Genomic DNA, 16,891 nt, shown 5'->3' with positions numbered 1-16,891 from the left:
TGGACAACACATACCCATCAGCATTAAATATTCAGTCTTGGTGTGAGAAAAACTTTCTCCTGCGTTTCACCTCGAAGCACATGGGTGGTTGTGCTGCTGATGGGCCAACAGAGCTTACTTGTCTCTCTGATTCTTTCCTTCCATTTGGTGAAGATACAGAGGCAGAGGACTTTGCCGCAAAGCCTTTCTGCTCCCTCTGTTCTCAGCACAGAGCCACAGCCTTGGGAAGCCTCTGCAGAAAGGTGTCACAAGAACACAGAGTCACCCAGCTCTTTTCTTTCTTTATTTTTTTATTGAAAGCTTCATCAAAGAAAACAGAAGTTTAAACCTAACATCCACTGATCTACAGAAAGCCCCAGGAGTGGGAAAATGGCAGCTATTTAGGATTGTGTTACAAATGGAAAACATAAAAAAAAAAATCATAGCAGTACAGATCTTTCAAAGACATTCTGAGACATCAGCACACAGATGCCCATATAAATAAGATTCATAATTTAATGTATCGCAGAGGTTCTGTGTTCTATATTTTGGCTACAGTGAGGTCTGTAAGGGCTTTAAAGAACCTCTGCCCCATTTTTGTGATGCATGTTTTCTTGATAGGAAGTTCATCTGCTTTCAAAGCTGCTTTGATTTTTCATACAGATAGAATCTGTTCATTCTCCTTTAAAAAGCAGAACAACTAAAAATTACTAAATGAATTCTGTTCACTTCCTGGTTTTACATAAAATTGTTTTGCCTCTAAAAGATAGTAGAATTTTCTTCCACTCTGTAATACAGCATATTTAATAATACTTTAATTACATAAACATCATGTTCTCTTCTCTAGGCTGTATTTTTGGGCTTTTAAAAATATAACTGACTGTAAATTTCACCAAATTCATAAAATTATTATCCAAGAGAAAGACACTTAAAGGCAGAAAAATTAACGTTGGGCAGATACTCTCTTAAGGACAACAGATCCAGATCTTGGAAGGTGCTTACACCTTGCAGGCTTTCGACCTGCAAGGAAAAATGGATTTGTGAACCTGTCAAAGGCTGACATTTTTCACTTCATTATGCATTTTTATTAAGGTAAAGGAACTCAGCTGTCACTGTTGGGGAATTAACAACTGAACTGAACAACTGAAATAAACACAAGAATTTTTTCTTATCATGGAAAGCTGAACCAACACTGGGATTCATTTCTTTTACAGCTTTACTCTCATAATTTTCTGTTCAATATTAACAAAGATCATGTTAATAAAGGGGAGAAGAAAGGGTCTCTTCTGCCTGCTTTGAGGCACAAAGGTGAATAAATCTCTGGGGTACATACAGCGCTCTAGCCTATCTGGGGGACAGGAGCAATATAGAAAAAGTTGGTGCTCTTTTTGAGAAGAAAATAACTCTCCTTACACTGCATCTTTGCTGCTTCTGAGATTCTAGAAATCTGCTCCACTGAAGGGGAGAAGTCTGCTGCTCACTCAGCCCTCCTTCTGAGAAAGTGTGTGTGCATGACTGAGTGTATGTGCATTAGAAATGAAAGGAGTCTTTGTTACTAGAGTCAATTGTCATTAAACAGAATAGACTAATGCATCAAACTTCAGCATTTTTGTTGTTTTCTGTTTTGCATTTCCATCACACCGTGACTGTTTTCTTAGTTCATGTGGGCTACCGAGAAAGACCAGGAAAATCCCTTACCCTAGGGCACTTCGTTTATATCCAGACCAATTTCATGTTAAATAAAGTTTTGAAAGGAAATGTTGACCATGCGTGTATCAAACATTACTATCTTCAACTACCACATTTGGTCTCATCACTAAAAATGGATTGATTCATTACTTTAAGCACATTATCACTCTTTAGCATGACTCTGCTATAGGTGGAGTTAAGCAAGTCTGCCTAAACCTGTTTTGCTCATGTCAACCTCAGCATTAAAATGAAGTGGCATGAGGAGCACCATCAAGCTTAAAATCATGAAGCGTGGCAATTTGTTAAACACTTAGTATCAGTCCCATCCTTCAGTACCATAAACAACATAATATAGATCCAAATACTATGACATATTAAAAATAAACTTTATTACAATGCAGGCTTCCTCAAATTTGCTGAGTTTTGGTACACATACATACATAAATAATACCCTTCATTTGATTTTTACTTGTGTAAAAATCCATTCGAATGCTACAGCCCAATTGCCCACTGAAAGTTTAAGCCCTCACTTCTCTAATGACCAGCCTTTATCTTCCACATTTGGGCATGCATCCATAGCAGAAGATGATACAATGTGATGCAGTTGCTCTCAAATATGCCTCATTCTGCATTACAGTGGATTTCTTGACCAACACAACCAAGGCAGTCTCTTGGTAAACAGAACTATACAGGTTAGCACAGGCTAAGGACATTTCAAGAGTCTGTTTCACTGGAAGGCAATAAGAGGACATTCACAATTTGAGGCCTGACTGTCACAGGTGAAAAGTGCTTACAAAACCAGCAGTAGAGCCAGATAGGAAGAAGAGTCCCTCTGCAATCTCAGTGGGAACAGTAAGATTTTTCAGTGCCCTGATCTACACTTGGGTCAGCACCTGCAAGTATAATATTCTCTTCAGTTCCAATGCCTTTTTTTTTTTCCTCAATGTTCAATGACAAGCCCAGGTATTCAGAAATTTCTAGCCATAATTCATAATTTTCTGACACCCCTTCTGTGTTTAACTTATAAGGTAAAAACAAAATTACCAAACCCAAACATCCAGATTTGATTATTTACAAGAATTGAGGTGTGATGGAAAGTACATATGCAGTTCAGCTTATGGATTGATGTTACTTCTAGACCTCTGGGCCAGGCACCATTGCTTTAGACATCTAGAGTTGTTTCTGCAATCTTTCAGGAACTCTCCTGATATTTAAAGCTAAGTTGGCAAGACAGACATAGATAGTGACTTTACAAACTCAGGTCTTAAAAAAAAAAAAAAGAAAAAAAGAAAATCAGAACCTTTACCAGATAATAACAATAAACCTTGAAAAAAATCATATTAGCCAGAACATAAAGAAAACCAGTTCTAGATTTCAGAGGCCACCAAATATTCCTCTCCTATGACAACATCCATGCAGCATGTTGCTATTTCACTGTTCACTTTTATCTCATTTTTAACTTTTAGAAATAAGTTACCACCTTCTGAGCATTTTGTATGTTCTAAATAAGCTTTTTTCTTACCTTATGATCTATGACTGTTTATACTCAAGGCTCACAGTGTTTATAATTCATAGACTTTCAGACCAGTTCATTGGTTTTTTTTGGGATTAGTAACAAGATGAATTGCATTTAAGGGATCCATTTTCTTTCCTCTTCTTCTTCCTCTGCTTCTTTGCTTGTTTCTTTTGATTTCAAACACCATTGAACATTATAGCATGGAAAAAAAGGGGAACAATTCTAATACAGAATGCACTTGAAACACTTTAAAAGTGACAGGCACTATGATATCATGTTACCTGTCTGGCTTAATAAAAAACACTGAGATTGTTTAACTTCACTGAAAAAAATAAGAAAAATGTTTCTGAATGTATAAATAAAGCAGCAGAGTTTTGAATAGAAACAAGAAGGTACCTCAGCATATTCATCAGCCACATGGTAGCTACCTTGTAGCCTCATTGTTGATAGTAAATGAGACTTTTTTTGTGTCACATTAGAACTAACACAGAAATAAATGTGTTTATTTCATATATAACTGACTTGTGCCGGGGATTATCTCCACTTGTACAAATAACTCGGAGAGAGACAGAAAGAGAGTACGTGTAGAAAGGAAGAAAATAAGGCTAGATCGATTTTTTCCCTCCTATGCCCTCCAAAGAAAGAGGGAACCTTTATCCAAGGACAAAATTCAAGTGCCACTCTCAAAAAGCAACAAGTAATGAGACAGCATATGAAACGGAAAGAGAGGGTTTTTTTTTTCTGAATTGAAAACATGTTGTGGATGATGTTGTTGTTTTACTTTGGCATCATCTGGTTTTCAGAAGTGCCGAATATCAACTACTACTCTGGAGAAAGCAGTTTTACTACTTCTGAAAATCAGGCCCTCTTCCTATGCTGAACTCCCATTTCTCTCTTTTCTATGTTGCATATCTAGCAGCATTTATTTGGGAAATCCCCTCCCCCCTCCCACTATGTTAAAAAATACGATCTTGTTTTATCAATTTAAAAAAATAATTGTGTTCTTTTCCCCAAAAAATTCAGGTTAGGGAAACACAGACCTCTTTTTAGGATTGGGCAGCTGAATCAGATTGATCCAATACATATGTTTTAATTTCATTATTTTTAATGGATACCCTGTGTCTAATCCACCACAAGAAATGTGATGAACCCTCCCCTCTCTTCTGGATGGAGGAAAGTTTAAAAATGTTTGGTTTAATTTTGACACATAGATATGTGTGCATGTATGTATATACTGAAATGCTGCTTCTCTTCTGCCTCCTTAAGGAAAAAAATCATCTTTTGACTTGCTTCTCACCTTTTCCATTTGTTTGTTTGGAGAAACTAAGGACCATAATCAAGATTACTCTACGGAAAATAACAGTCATTCGTAAAACAGGTTTTGGTGGATTAAATTTAGTGTCTTTTTTTTTGTTTTTAGGCCTAATCATACTAATTAGTGATTGTCAGCCAACATATTAAGACAACAGAAATCATAGCAGAGAAGAATAATTTTTAACTTCTTGCCTGCATGACAATACTACGTCGTTTTCAAAATGTCTGCTTGTATGGGAGAGCTAAAATGAGAAGAAAGATCAAGTTTGCTTTCTCCTGCATCTACCTGGCAACTCAAATACAACACTGAAAAATAAATGCAGAATTAAGGTGGCTATGCATGCTGGACGATGACAAAGACTGAGGTGAAGAAATGAATCTGCGGTATGTCGGAATTCAGAAGGAAGACTGTTGTTTCAGTAGAAATACCAAAGATCAGGCAATTAAAGATAAAACCTCATCAAAATTAAAGCCCGCCTGGACAGATTAGTTGGTAACCCAATCCCCTTGCTTTGGGATAGTCTCCAAAGCACATCATCAAAAAGCTTCTAATACCAACTACTCTGAAATTTCCACTATAAACATATGCAGTATGTAAAACACCAGTGGAAGATAGTTTAAACAAACGAGAAAGTAAGAACTGGTCCGGCCATGTAGGTCAAATAAAGATAAAAAAAGAAAAAAACCTCTATCTTCTGGACTGCGTTAGGGTGTCACTTCATCTTTGGTATAAAATAGGCCATCCATAGGCTGCATTTGTTCACAACTAGGAAAGACTACAGAAATTGTCAACAATTTCTTCTATCTATTGCTTTTTTTGCACTTTTTTTGACCATAAGCTCCTATCTACTTAAGTTTTTTTTAATGCTCTTAAGCTAGGTTTTTGCAATGTGACAAGCAAAGCAGACTAAAAACTTCTTAAAGCTCATAAAAAAGACTGCAGATAAAAAGCACTAATGCTTTTGCTAGCGATCACGCTTTGTAAATAAAAAAATCTGCATTCTGCAAGAAAAAAACCCTGCATTCTCTATAATGCAGCAAGTTTTTTTCTCAATTCAATAACTTTACTGTAAAATGCTTTAGCCTTCTAGAATTTTTTTTTCTGTCAACAATTAAGACAAAGTTCATAAAAGTCCCAGCATTTTTCCAATCCTTTCAGTTGCCACAGTTCCTTTATCATCAACTTTTCTTCAAAAGAAGAAAATCATTTTCTTTTAAACTGTACAGTTTATTTTTTGTTCACCCCAAAAACTCAGTCTATTAAACTTCTGCACCAGCACCGGTGTGAGCAGTTTCAATTCATTCTCGGGTTTTCTAACAAGACGTTGACAGCTTGCCTTGAGAGCCTTTGACGTCCTTAAAATTAAGGCAATTAAGATTCAAGATAAACCTTACCTAAACATTTCTTTAAAAAAACCCAAAAAACAAAAAACCAAAAAACACTCTAGATTTAAAACAAGAAGAAAAAGAAAATGAGAGAAAAAGAGTAGCTTAATTTTTGAGGAAGACAATTGGTTTTCATCGCAACTTGCTCCCTCTTGACATCATCAGTTTTTCTGTTTTAAAAAAAAAAAAAAATCTAGCTACACCTCCAGGTAAATTCTGAATTCAAATGTTCGTCCAGATGAAATGTCAACCCAGCATTTTTCCTCTGGGTTTTTTCCTTTAGTTGAAAAAAAAAATATAGCAAAAATAAAATTGTCAGACTACATGACAGAACCATTTGCACAGCACATAAAAACACTGTTTTGTTTTCATTGGGAAAGGTAGAAAAAAAAAGCATTCATTTGACGCCTGTGCAAACTGGAAGCCAACTTCTTGTTCAGTGAAGTTTCTCCATTCAAGGCAAAGATTTCAGACCGACAATCTTCAGTCCTGTTTATTGTCTGTAAAAACAATTGAATTAAAGTGGTCATTAAGTCAAAATAACTTTGAAATAGGCTTCTCTCCTTTTTTTCCACCCAATTCACTTTAAAAGTAATCCAAGCTAAACTAACTTCGCAGCTGTTTAAATATGATACCACCAATAAGCTGAAAATAGTCAGGCAAAAATAGGGAATTCCTGCTTTGGGGACATTAACACATTCTAAGCAGATGAATTTATTCTTGTTAATGCTATGCTTAATAGGCAGACTAACTATACTGAAATGAAATGAATACATGTAAATCTTTCAAAAGTAATTCAATAAGAGGGTGAATATTTTCATAATAATTAGTGCTGCTATTTATTTTGGATACTAATAATGAAATGAAGGATAAAATTACAATAAAAGGATACATCCAATTTGCTAGAAAGAACACATTTTCTGATGGCAAGAACAATTAGACTGTGGAGCAGTCTGCTTAATGAGCCAGTTATGGCTAACTTAGTAGAAACATTCAAGATAATATGAATTAGAAAAATATATTTTTTGATCATACAGTTTTAAATCTTTCTAAATTTAGCACAGGGAATAAGCAAAACTATAGACCTTTTTCTTACGGAAGATAACTCTCATTTTCTGTTTTTGAGGTTTCATGTCATTTAAAGATATGTCACATCAAACTTATCTTAACAAGACCGTGAGATCTTTGGGGAGATGTAGAACCTACGTATAAATGCTGTTCCATGTCTAGGGCTATCAGTAAGGATCAGCTGTTGTTTTTCCTACAGTCCTCAAAACTTACATGGAAAAAAATCCTTTTCTGACCAAAGCTCAACGAAAGAAAATCTAGTATCTTTCCTTTTGCATGCATTAACACATTTGCCCTTGTAGTTTAAAATTAGTTTTTAAATTATGAGTTAAATTGTGAAAAATGTTGATGATCTAACATTTGCCACAGAACTTTTTGTCTGGGATGGCAAACCTAAAACTACAATTTTAAATTTTAAATTTACCAACGGATTTTTTCCTTGCATGATGCCTGAAAAATAATACTTTGAATGTTAACAACAGATCTATGTGGAATGCAACAATTAACTATTTTCTTCAGGTTTTCTATGCATAATTTCCGGTAGGAGTATTCAAGTTGGATGCTCACCTTCTGAGGTTTTTCTGCCGCTCTGGGTAGAGTGGCTGGTGTCACCAAAGGGTCACAGCACATGCTCTCTAATCTAACCTGGCATTGATTTTGCCCACAAAAGGCTCCAGAAAAACATAATTCTTTCCATATTTAAAATCAGAGCAGGTTGTCCAGCAGACTTTTGCTTGGAGGTAAGAGTGCATACTTTTCTCGGGCAAGGATATCCATTGATCTCCATTTCATTGGTTTCACACTTTTATGTGCAAAATTAAATATTTACAAGGCAAAAAAAGGAGTAAGGTCTAAAACAATTAAGGTGATTTCCTCATAAAGTAGATTCCTCTGCTCAGAAATCAAGGCCTATTCTACCTACACAATAGTTAGCCAGGTTTTCAACATGAAGTTATCATTTCTGAACATCTTTGGGTGGGATCCTCAAGTACAGAACTCAGCATATTAAATAAAAGAACATGTATGCTGATTAAAAAAGTGGAACTTAACTTTTAAGTTTCGTGGTTTATTTCTACTTACAAAGAGAGTACAGAGTCCTTATACCACCCAGTTCATTCTTAGTACATTGTCTCTCCTTCGTTGCCTGCAATTTCATGATTGTTGCAAAGAAAATAAATACAAGGAAATATGCTGTTATAACTTTTCTCCTGTCTGATCAGATCCTATGAAATAATTTTATATTGTTCACCTTTTCCTTTGCCTTTATCTAACAAAATCATTGTCCAGTCATGCTAATTATCTTCTCTTATCTTGCTTTGATAAGTGCTGTTGTACATTGGGCATGATGTTTGTTATTAATAAATGTGCCCTTCAAAAAGCTAAGTGACAAAATTATATTTTAATTATAAAACAACTTCACTAGGTTTTATATTACAGGTTACTGAAATATTTTTGTCAGAAGTTATCTTGTGTATATTGTGTGTATTTTGCTTGTTTCTACAGCTTCCCACACTGCATTTATGCCTGCAACTGGCAGACATAAATAGAAGGCCCATTTCATTAAAAAAATACTGAAATAAGTATAATAAAAAAATCTGTAGTGGAGCTGACTGTGTGATTAAAAAAGGAAGACATTTCCCTGAATATAAATGCAAGTGCCATTAGAAGTATATCCATCATTGCAAAAAGGCTGTAGATGACAAGGAAAGATGAGGGATCTCATTCTCAGGAAATTCACCACACTGGCAAGAAACACAGCACCCATTTCAATAAAGAATTGCAATGCAGTTTCCTCTTATGCGGAAAAATGCCAGAATCTGCTGCTTACAGCTACCTTATGAGGCCTTCTAAAACTAAGTCCTTCTGCTTTAAGGCTTAAGCAAAAGGGAACAGAGACACAGAAATGGCCAGATCCAAACGCTACGGAACATAGTCATCAAAGCAAGCCAATAGGATGATACAAACATATATTTCTCTCTTTGCTCATTGTATTCTGTAAGTATTTTGCAATCATTTATTTACAGGTGCTAGAGAGACTGTTGGCTAGAAAGATACACATGGGCAGAGTGTGTCTCCAATTAGGTACATCAACAAAAAGCTTGTGATTTGATTGCTTTTGTAATATGTACATACAGACAGATATGGGCATGACAAAAGAAATAGCAGTCTTCTGTTTTATGGTGGTCAAAAAGGGAGTGTGTGTGATCTGAAACCATTTGCTACTCATATGGTAGACAAATAAATGTATCTTGCACTTCCAGAGCTCAAAAATGAAGTAAAGTAACTGACAGACTGGTATAATTCTAATCTTTCCTATACCAGCTCATATCTGATGCCTCTATAAGTACCGAGTCATGATGCATTGACTGACATATCTAACATATTTCTTGTCTGGCTATTTGTCTTTCTTGCCCAAGATAAAATGTGTAATTCTCTTTTCACACTGACGTTGGTGTTCAATATACATGTATTAATAAAGGACTCCATTTGTGCCTCTTCCTAGAATCTGTCCAACAATGATCAGTCCCAGTGAGTATCCTGTCACTAAGTAACCTTCCCTTCGTGAGTACTGGTTTTACTCTAGCAAAGAAAAACTGTGTTTGAGGATTATTCTGAAGATGAAGGGAACTCTTTTTAAGAGTTCTAAATCCAGCTGTCAGTGTATAAATTTTGAACTTTCCAAGGTATTCTGTGGGAAGTAAACAAAAGGAGCAGAGAAATGGAGACAGACTAAGCAGTGCTTCTCCCCACCTCTTTCCTACCCATTCTTCTTCCATTTCCAGTTCCTGCCCACTCAATGTCTGCAAGGCACCAATTTTGCACAATCACAAATACCAACTTGAGGTAATTTATACTGCTTCATTAACTACGCTTTCAGAAAGAAAGCTTTACATGTGCCAATGTGTTCTGTGCCAATATTTTCACCATTGCAAATTTAAGCCCTTTTTAACCTCTGATGCCAGATGCCGCTTTAGCCCAGTGTGATGATTGTTAACACAGTTGTTGAGATCCTTCTGAGTCCAGAAAAGCAGCAGATAGTCAGAGAGCATATCATTGTAGGCAGGAACTCAAGCACATTTTGCCAAGGTGAGGCCATCAGCCAAAACCTTTTGCTAATTACACTGCTGTACATCCAGAATTCGTCTGAACTTAACGAAGCTATTCAGAATTTATATTGCTGAAACAGGGAGTCGAATTTGGCCTGCTATAATCAAGAATCAAAACCTTTTGGCTACAAAGTGTATGGGTACTTACTTGGACTGTTGGTAAGAATATGCAGGCGCATGTTCACTGGATGTTTCCACTGTCATCTGTTGCTGTTGACCACTGGCTTCCTGTGATGAAGATGCTACTGTCTGTGGAGAAGTATCAGCAACAACACCCTAGGGAATCAAATGAGGACATGAAAAACTTAGTAATTGTACTCACTGCAGTAAATTATGCAAAACAGCTCAGCGTCAGCTCACCATTCCTGTATTCCTCTAGAGAATGAGAGAGTTTGAGGTAGCAGAACCACATGCTAACACAACAAACTCCATCATTAGTTTTATAGAACTAATTCAGTAACAAAAAGCTTTCTCAGCATACCAGTAGTACTTTGCTCTCACAGGCTGCAGTGGAAAACACCTCCACCTTTGAGGGCAGTTCCCTGTCCATTCAAAGCCAGAGGCAAAACTTCTGACTTTGGTAGATTCTGGGTTTTACTTCTTGTCTTTTTCACAACATATGTATGGCTCTTCCAGTTTTCACCTACCTACCTCATTTGAGGGCAGTTCCCTGTCCATTCAAAGCCAGAGGCAAAACTTCTGACTTTGGTAGATTCTGGGTTTTACTTCTTGTCTTTTTCACAACATATGTATGGCTCTTCCAGTTTTCACCTACCTACCTCAATTCACAGTGAGTTTACATTTATTTTGTTTGACTTAAAATGCAATAAAGGAAGAATCTAGGCCTCCTGCTCTCCACTTTCCTACACATCTAACAGAAATTCAGCCACCTTAGAAAAATACTGCCCTTCTCTCCGCATTGCTTTTATGCATGTTCCCTTCAAAATAAATTTGCTTTACGCTAAAGACATTTATCTGTTAAGTCAAAGCTCCAATGAAGTTTTGTTTTATTTATATGTTTGCAAAAGGTAACTAAGTAAACACACAAAGGATTATATGTATGAACTTAACATTATGCATAATTTCTTATCCTGTTTAGACAGTCTGTATAATACTTGGTTTAAGTTTTTTTGTACCCTTTCAAAGTAAGCTACATTTTCTCTTTTACTCTCATGCTTGGTGTGTTGGTCACACGAATAGCAGGTCTCTTCAGGGAACATGCTTTATTACTCTATTGCACACAACAGAGCCAGAAGAGGGAGCACAAAGCACTTGCTTTGTTTTTATTTGAGTCCTGTGTAAAAAACAGGTAGTTTATTTTAAAACATCTGTTAAAATATCAGTTTCATTTTTCAGAAATTCTTCATATCTACTGCTTAACAGACTGTCAGTATTATCTTTTTCTGTCTACTTCCTTGTCTTTATCCTTCTGTTTGTGTCCATCTCATCTTGAGATTGTAAGCTCTCTGGCGCAGAGATTGTATTTTTTGGTCTCTGCTTGAGCAGCATCCAGCATGGTAGGGTCCTGGTTCATGATGCTACATGAATACAGATAAACATTAACAATAATCATCATCACTGGCTCAGTGCAAAACAGGGTATATATTCAGATAATATTTGGATTGTTACAGTAGATAGTTACCACACCATGTTACTTTAGAAGGCACGAATATACCAGCAGGTGATGGGGAGGAGAGCTCAGGAAGAATTAATTTAAACTCTCGTTTGCATAGGTCAGCATGGTGTGCAGCCAATACTGTTGTATGAACCACTCTTCATCCCACCATCTCCTTTTAATTCATATTTGCATCTGCCCAGTTTAATACTTAAGAATATCATTTGAAAAGAGGTGCCCATGGTGCATTTATAAACAAAAGAGGCTCAGGGCAAAATTATATTGAGGCAAAAAAGACTGAAACATGATCAGATCAGTATGACACAACAGTAGTAGCCTTTCCTGTGGGACATTATTAGAGAATAATTGCAAAGAACTAGGAGAAAACAGGATAAGCCCACTTGACTGCTGGTGGAACCATGTCAGCAGTACCACTAACTCAGTATCCTCACAGCACAGAGTAGTAATAGCACAAAATCCAGAGTCCACACACTCGAAGACAGAAGCACAGAGACCCTGGCACTCCTTGCCTTAACCCAGAGTAGGGCAGAAGCTGTTAATAAAAGAGGGTAGTGCCAAAGAGAAGCACACAGGGAAGAGGATGCCAAGGTTCCCTCCTCTTGCTGTGCTCAGCTGCCCTTATGAAGATTCACAGAAGTGGAGGCCAAGCTGACGCTCTCCCGGCAGCTTGTGGTCTACAGGGTTGAGTAAATACTTACTCATTAGACTGTCATCAGCATGACTCAGCCCCAAGGAGGGAGGGAGCGAATCCTTCCTCAAGGATGAAAAGCACTCAGTCAGTGCAGCATCCTCCACGTCTGTATATACAAGAGGAAGGTTTCCATTGCTCAATCACTTTTTCTGGTGGCTAAATGTTTCAGCAATTACCTATGCTTGCTAAGGACCGCATCAAACCCTCTTGCAATCTTCTCTTCTTGAAATCTCTTTTGGTTTCGTGGTTTGCCTGCTGGGTTTGTTTTCCTGTCTCTTCCCATCTCCCTCCCAAGTACATGGGGAAAAAATAGTCATAATCACTGATGTTTTACTCCACGTCCTGCTGTACAACAAAACAAATGCAAAACAAGAGCCCTTGCAAATAATTAAAAAAAAATAAAATAAAAAGAGGGGCTAGAAAAGAGAAGGAAAGGAAAAGAAAAGAAAGAAAACAAAAGAGGAAGAAACGTACAGTCCTAATTTTAAAAGCTGGGAGCTTCCAGCCACCTCCATAAAGAAACTTTAGGCCCCTTTCAAAGCATAGGTGCAAGAAGGAATAATACATAAAAGTTCTGCTACCCCTTCACTCTACTTTCATGGATGGAGATAAACTTACTTCAATAGGGACAGCTGTTGGAGGCACAGGAGTATACTGGGGAATGTAGGTCCCTTGCATAGGTGCAGCAGCAGTCATGTACTAGAACAAATCAAAAGCACATGAACAATAGAAAACCACAATCAAGATGCATTAAACCATATGTTAGAAGCATGATACTGTTTCCATTTCCATTTATGAGTTTTTTAGTTAGTGTATAGCATGTTATTTCTTTTAATTAAGGATTTTAGGCAATGGCAGGACTTACAGCTACTAAAAACCATAATCTTGAACTTCAAAGCCAGGTCATATCTGAATATAGGCAATAGTAAACATCTTACTGATGGAGTTAGATTGTTCACAGGTTCTCTAAAACTAAGAGACTACTATTTGTACTTACAAAAAACCCAGCGGAGACATGACAGCAGTCATATCTAAACAATTTTTTGGAGTCTAATTGACCTTACCTAATGACACCTACAAAATATGAAGCATGAAATTTGAGAGGTTTATTCCAGTCTATATTTAATTCTATCAGTAACAGCAGTTGAGTTAACAGGGATACAAAGCTTCAGGAAGGTGACGTTTAAGTCAGGAGAAACAAAGGAGGAAGATCTATCTGGAGTTTCTCCTTTTGTACACAGATATTTTAGCTAAATTCTTACAGCTTGTTCTTAATATCCAGGGATCCTTTCTATGCATTTTGAAACTTCTGCAAATTATCATATAACACTTTGTATTAGCTTCTCTGAAATACTCTCTCCCAAGTACTACCTGACAATCCTTTTTAAAATTCATGTATGCGTGTGAATTTTGTCATTGGCATGACACTAATCTTTTTATATACAGCACTTCTTAAAAAGCTCTTGAACTGAATACAACAGCGATTGTTCAAATTTTCAAATAAAGAATCAATATTAAGTCCTCAGATCTATATGTACTGTTCTTTCTACAATCCAGTCCTATCTACATGTCTTCACCGACAAGAATCTCAGAATGAGCCCAATCCCCCAAATGACTGCATGACACTTCCACTACATGTTATCTTCAAAGACACACCAAAGATCTGAATCAGCCCAGAATGTATTAGATGAATTTTAAAATGAGTTAAATATAGCTTTGCTTCCTGGCAGAGCTAGGAAGTGCTTGCTAGATTTTATTTCGCTGTTTGTAGTAAAATTTACATTTAAAGCACTCTATCACCTCAATTCTAAACTAACTGGATGGTTTGATATGCCTGTCACAAACATGCACTATGAAATTGCAAGGTGGGGTGCAGACTGCAGCAATGCTAGGGAAAGGCCTTAGGGAATGACAACAGCATATTTAAGAATCTCACAGCTAAGTCCTGAAGTCTTCTTTCAAGTAGAAAAAAAATAAAAATTATTTAAGTGAAATTGTTTTCTATTAAAAAAAATCAGCGAGGATCATACATGACATAGAATTTATACTTGCAATATGAGCAGCATATGGTGTTGAAAACCATTACAATATTTTGCCAGATTTCACAGTGTTTTCCATAACTTGAGCAAAGTGATGGGAGTGTCTCCAGTGTCTGTGTGCCTGTATCAGGCCATGTTTTTCTTCAGATTTTTAAATTGTCCTTCAGAAAGAGTATTGAATTCAATAGTGTTTTATATGAAGGCTAACCCACCAAAAACATTAGGCCAACTATCCTATTGTACTCAGTACAGTTGGGTTATTCTCCTGCCTTACAGATTAAGAGCTAATGAGAATGTTACAGCAGGGTGTTCCAGGGCTGCTTCCGCTCCATTCATTCTGCTTTGTAATGTTGCCGTCACATGTTGGGAAGACATCTGCTGTGTAGCATTGTTCTAAATGTCTCAATATTTAACAGTAACCTGAAGCACTCATTCTTACAGTTCTGCAAAGACCTGTAAGGGTTTTAAAGATCTGTGCAGGCTAGCTTCACTCGGACAAATATACATAGATTTTAATTAAAAGTGTTAATTTAAATAATGAAGTGCCCTCATTCAATTTGGACTTCCTCTGAGTTGAACCTAGCAGAAGATCGATGCTCAGACTCATAAGATGCCATTGTCTGCCATTCTCTTATCTCACACACAAACCCAAACAAGTTTTAATACACAAATATCAAATTATTCAACTGCTTTTTAATTCACACCAGTCCACTTCTTGCAAAATCCTTTGGCACTGAGTTCTGCAGCACAGCAATTGAAACTGTCTGAGAATTAACTGATGTCTTTGCTGACTCTGAAAACACTGCTCTCAGTACTTGTGCAGTTTCTTACTCTATTGTTATTTTTTTCCTCTTGAGGTAGATCCTGATCTTACTTGCCAGACTACTTCATGTAGCTTCCTTCACTGCTAGACAATCTCTAGGGAAAACTGCACTGCTGACTTGAGTGTCACTGGTGGCTCTGGCCAAACTCTGCTTTCCAGACACTCACACGTCCCCACACTCTCCCAGTTTAATTTTTTGCAGGAATTTTAACTGAATTCAAACAAATAGCAAGTGATTTAAAGTTCTGGAGACCAAAGCCATCTAGTTGCTTGCCAGACTCCCTCCTGAAGAACTGTAGGAAAGTGACTTCTCCCCTGTACATAACATTCTGCTTGTCTGCTTTAATGGTGGTTCAATTTTTTGTATAAATCCTTCAGAGTTCTATAATTAAAAAAATATGTTTCGGGCCAAATTAGTTCCACCAATGGCATACAGTATTTGTGGTAAAGAATCTGATCCTAGTAAAAGTTAGCCAAGGCTCATTCCTACAGAGTATTTCTGCTTAACAACTGTGGCCCTTGACCACACAGCAGCAGTGGTCTGTATTACACATATTGTGCCCTTTGGTGGAATGTCCAAACATATTTACCTTCTTTATCTTTATGACTATAAAGATACCCTCATCATTTCAAGAAAGAGTAATTGGGTCAACAATTAAACATGTTAGTGGGGCTTGGAACTGATTCTCAGTCTCCAGGGTCTCACTTAAGGATCCATTGAGGCTTCTCTAAAAATCTTTACCAAGCTATAAAGGAAAACTACGGCTTAGTTCTCAGAGACACACAATTGGTCTTTAGTACCCCTCACATGCAGTAGAGGGAGTCCCCTCTGAGACCATATGAATTTGGGAGTGTCTGCCCTGCTGCATCTGTTTTTATCACCGGAAGCCTAGCGCTGAGAAGCTGCTTTAGTTTAGTTTCTATAATGAAAGAGGAAACATTTTTTTTGTGATAACTGACATTAGCTCAATCAAGTTTACTCGTATTTCTTTTCTTTGTGAACTACATAATCCTAATTCTATGATCTCACAGGATAAATAAAGATTACATAGTCCTAAGGCACAATGTCAGTGTTGATACTTACATCATCGGGTTTGGATAATGCAAGAGTTGAATTCCTTGTCATGAATATTCACTGTTGGTTGTTTAGCAGAAAGCTTCCTGAACACTGCTGTTCAGTATCTTCCATACCCAGACACACTGAGCCCACTGAAATCTGTGTCTCTCCCTGGGTCGCCCAGATACTTTACCTAGTTATTCTATAAAATAGTGTGCTCTGGATGTGTTGGAGCGAGTGGCACCATGTTGGGAGGTGGAAAAGAGCTTCAGAAAGAATTATGAGATTTAAAGAAAAGTTAAACATTTTATATCTACTCAGCTTAAGACCACCCAGGATGAAAATTCTGGTCTAAAGACATGCTTAGCTGAGGGACTCTGTTGTAATGCAGCTCCATTTGGATCACAGTTCTTGTAGATGTACATAGTTTCCATATGGCTTCCCATCTACCTCAACAAACTCGTGTAACTTGGAAGTAAGCAGATGGCAAACAAAGAAGACATCTATGTCAGAAGACCATCACTGAGATTTATTTTCTCCATGAACCACACTCACCACAGTTCTTTATCCACACATACGTGTGAAA

At 37.0% G+C, this 16,891-nt stretch overlaps 1 protein-coding gene across 5 annotated transcripts in view; it reads right to left on the bottom strand.

The window, feature by feature from the left end:
* Positions 1 to 270: 270 nt before the first annotated feature.
* RBMS3 (RNA binding motif single stranded interacting protein 3) overlaps positions 271 to 16,891 on the bottom strand; it is a 711,089-nt gene continuing 694,468 nt past the window's right edge. For 3 of the 5 annotated variants that reach the window (XM_017817961.1, XM_017817958.1, XM_017817962.1), the window contains 2 exons: positions 13,005 to 13,085; positions 10,204 to 10,335 (listed from right to left, as the gene is read on the bottom strand). In XM_017817961.1, coding sequence (XP_017673450.1) covers positions 10,204 to 10,335; positions 13,005 to 13,085 — 213 coding nt within the window. Of the gene's footprint in view, positions 6,385 to 10,203; positions 10,336 to 13,004; positions 13,086 to 16,891 lie in introns of those variants that run through there. The other 2 variants (XM_017817959.1, XM_017817960.1) reach the window with 1 other exon arrangement.

The sequence above is a fragment of the Lepidothrix coronata genome, unplaced genomic scaffold (assembly GCF_001604755.1).
Source record: "Lepidothrix coronata isolate B3197 unplaced genomic scaffold, Lepidothrix_coronata-1.0 Scaffold64, whole genome shotgun sequence".
Lineage (NCBI taxonomy): Eukaryota > Metazoa > Chordata > Aves > Passeriformes > Pipridae > Lepidothrix > Lepidothrix coronata.
The sequence above is the reverse complement of the archived record's forward strand: the minus strand, read 5'-3'. Positions and strand labels throughout refer to the sequence as shown.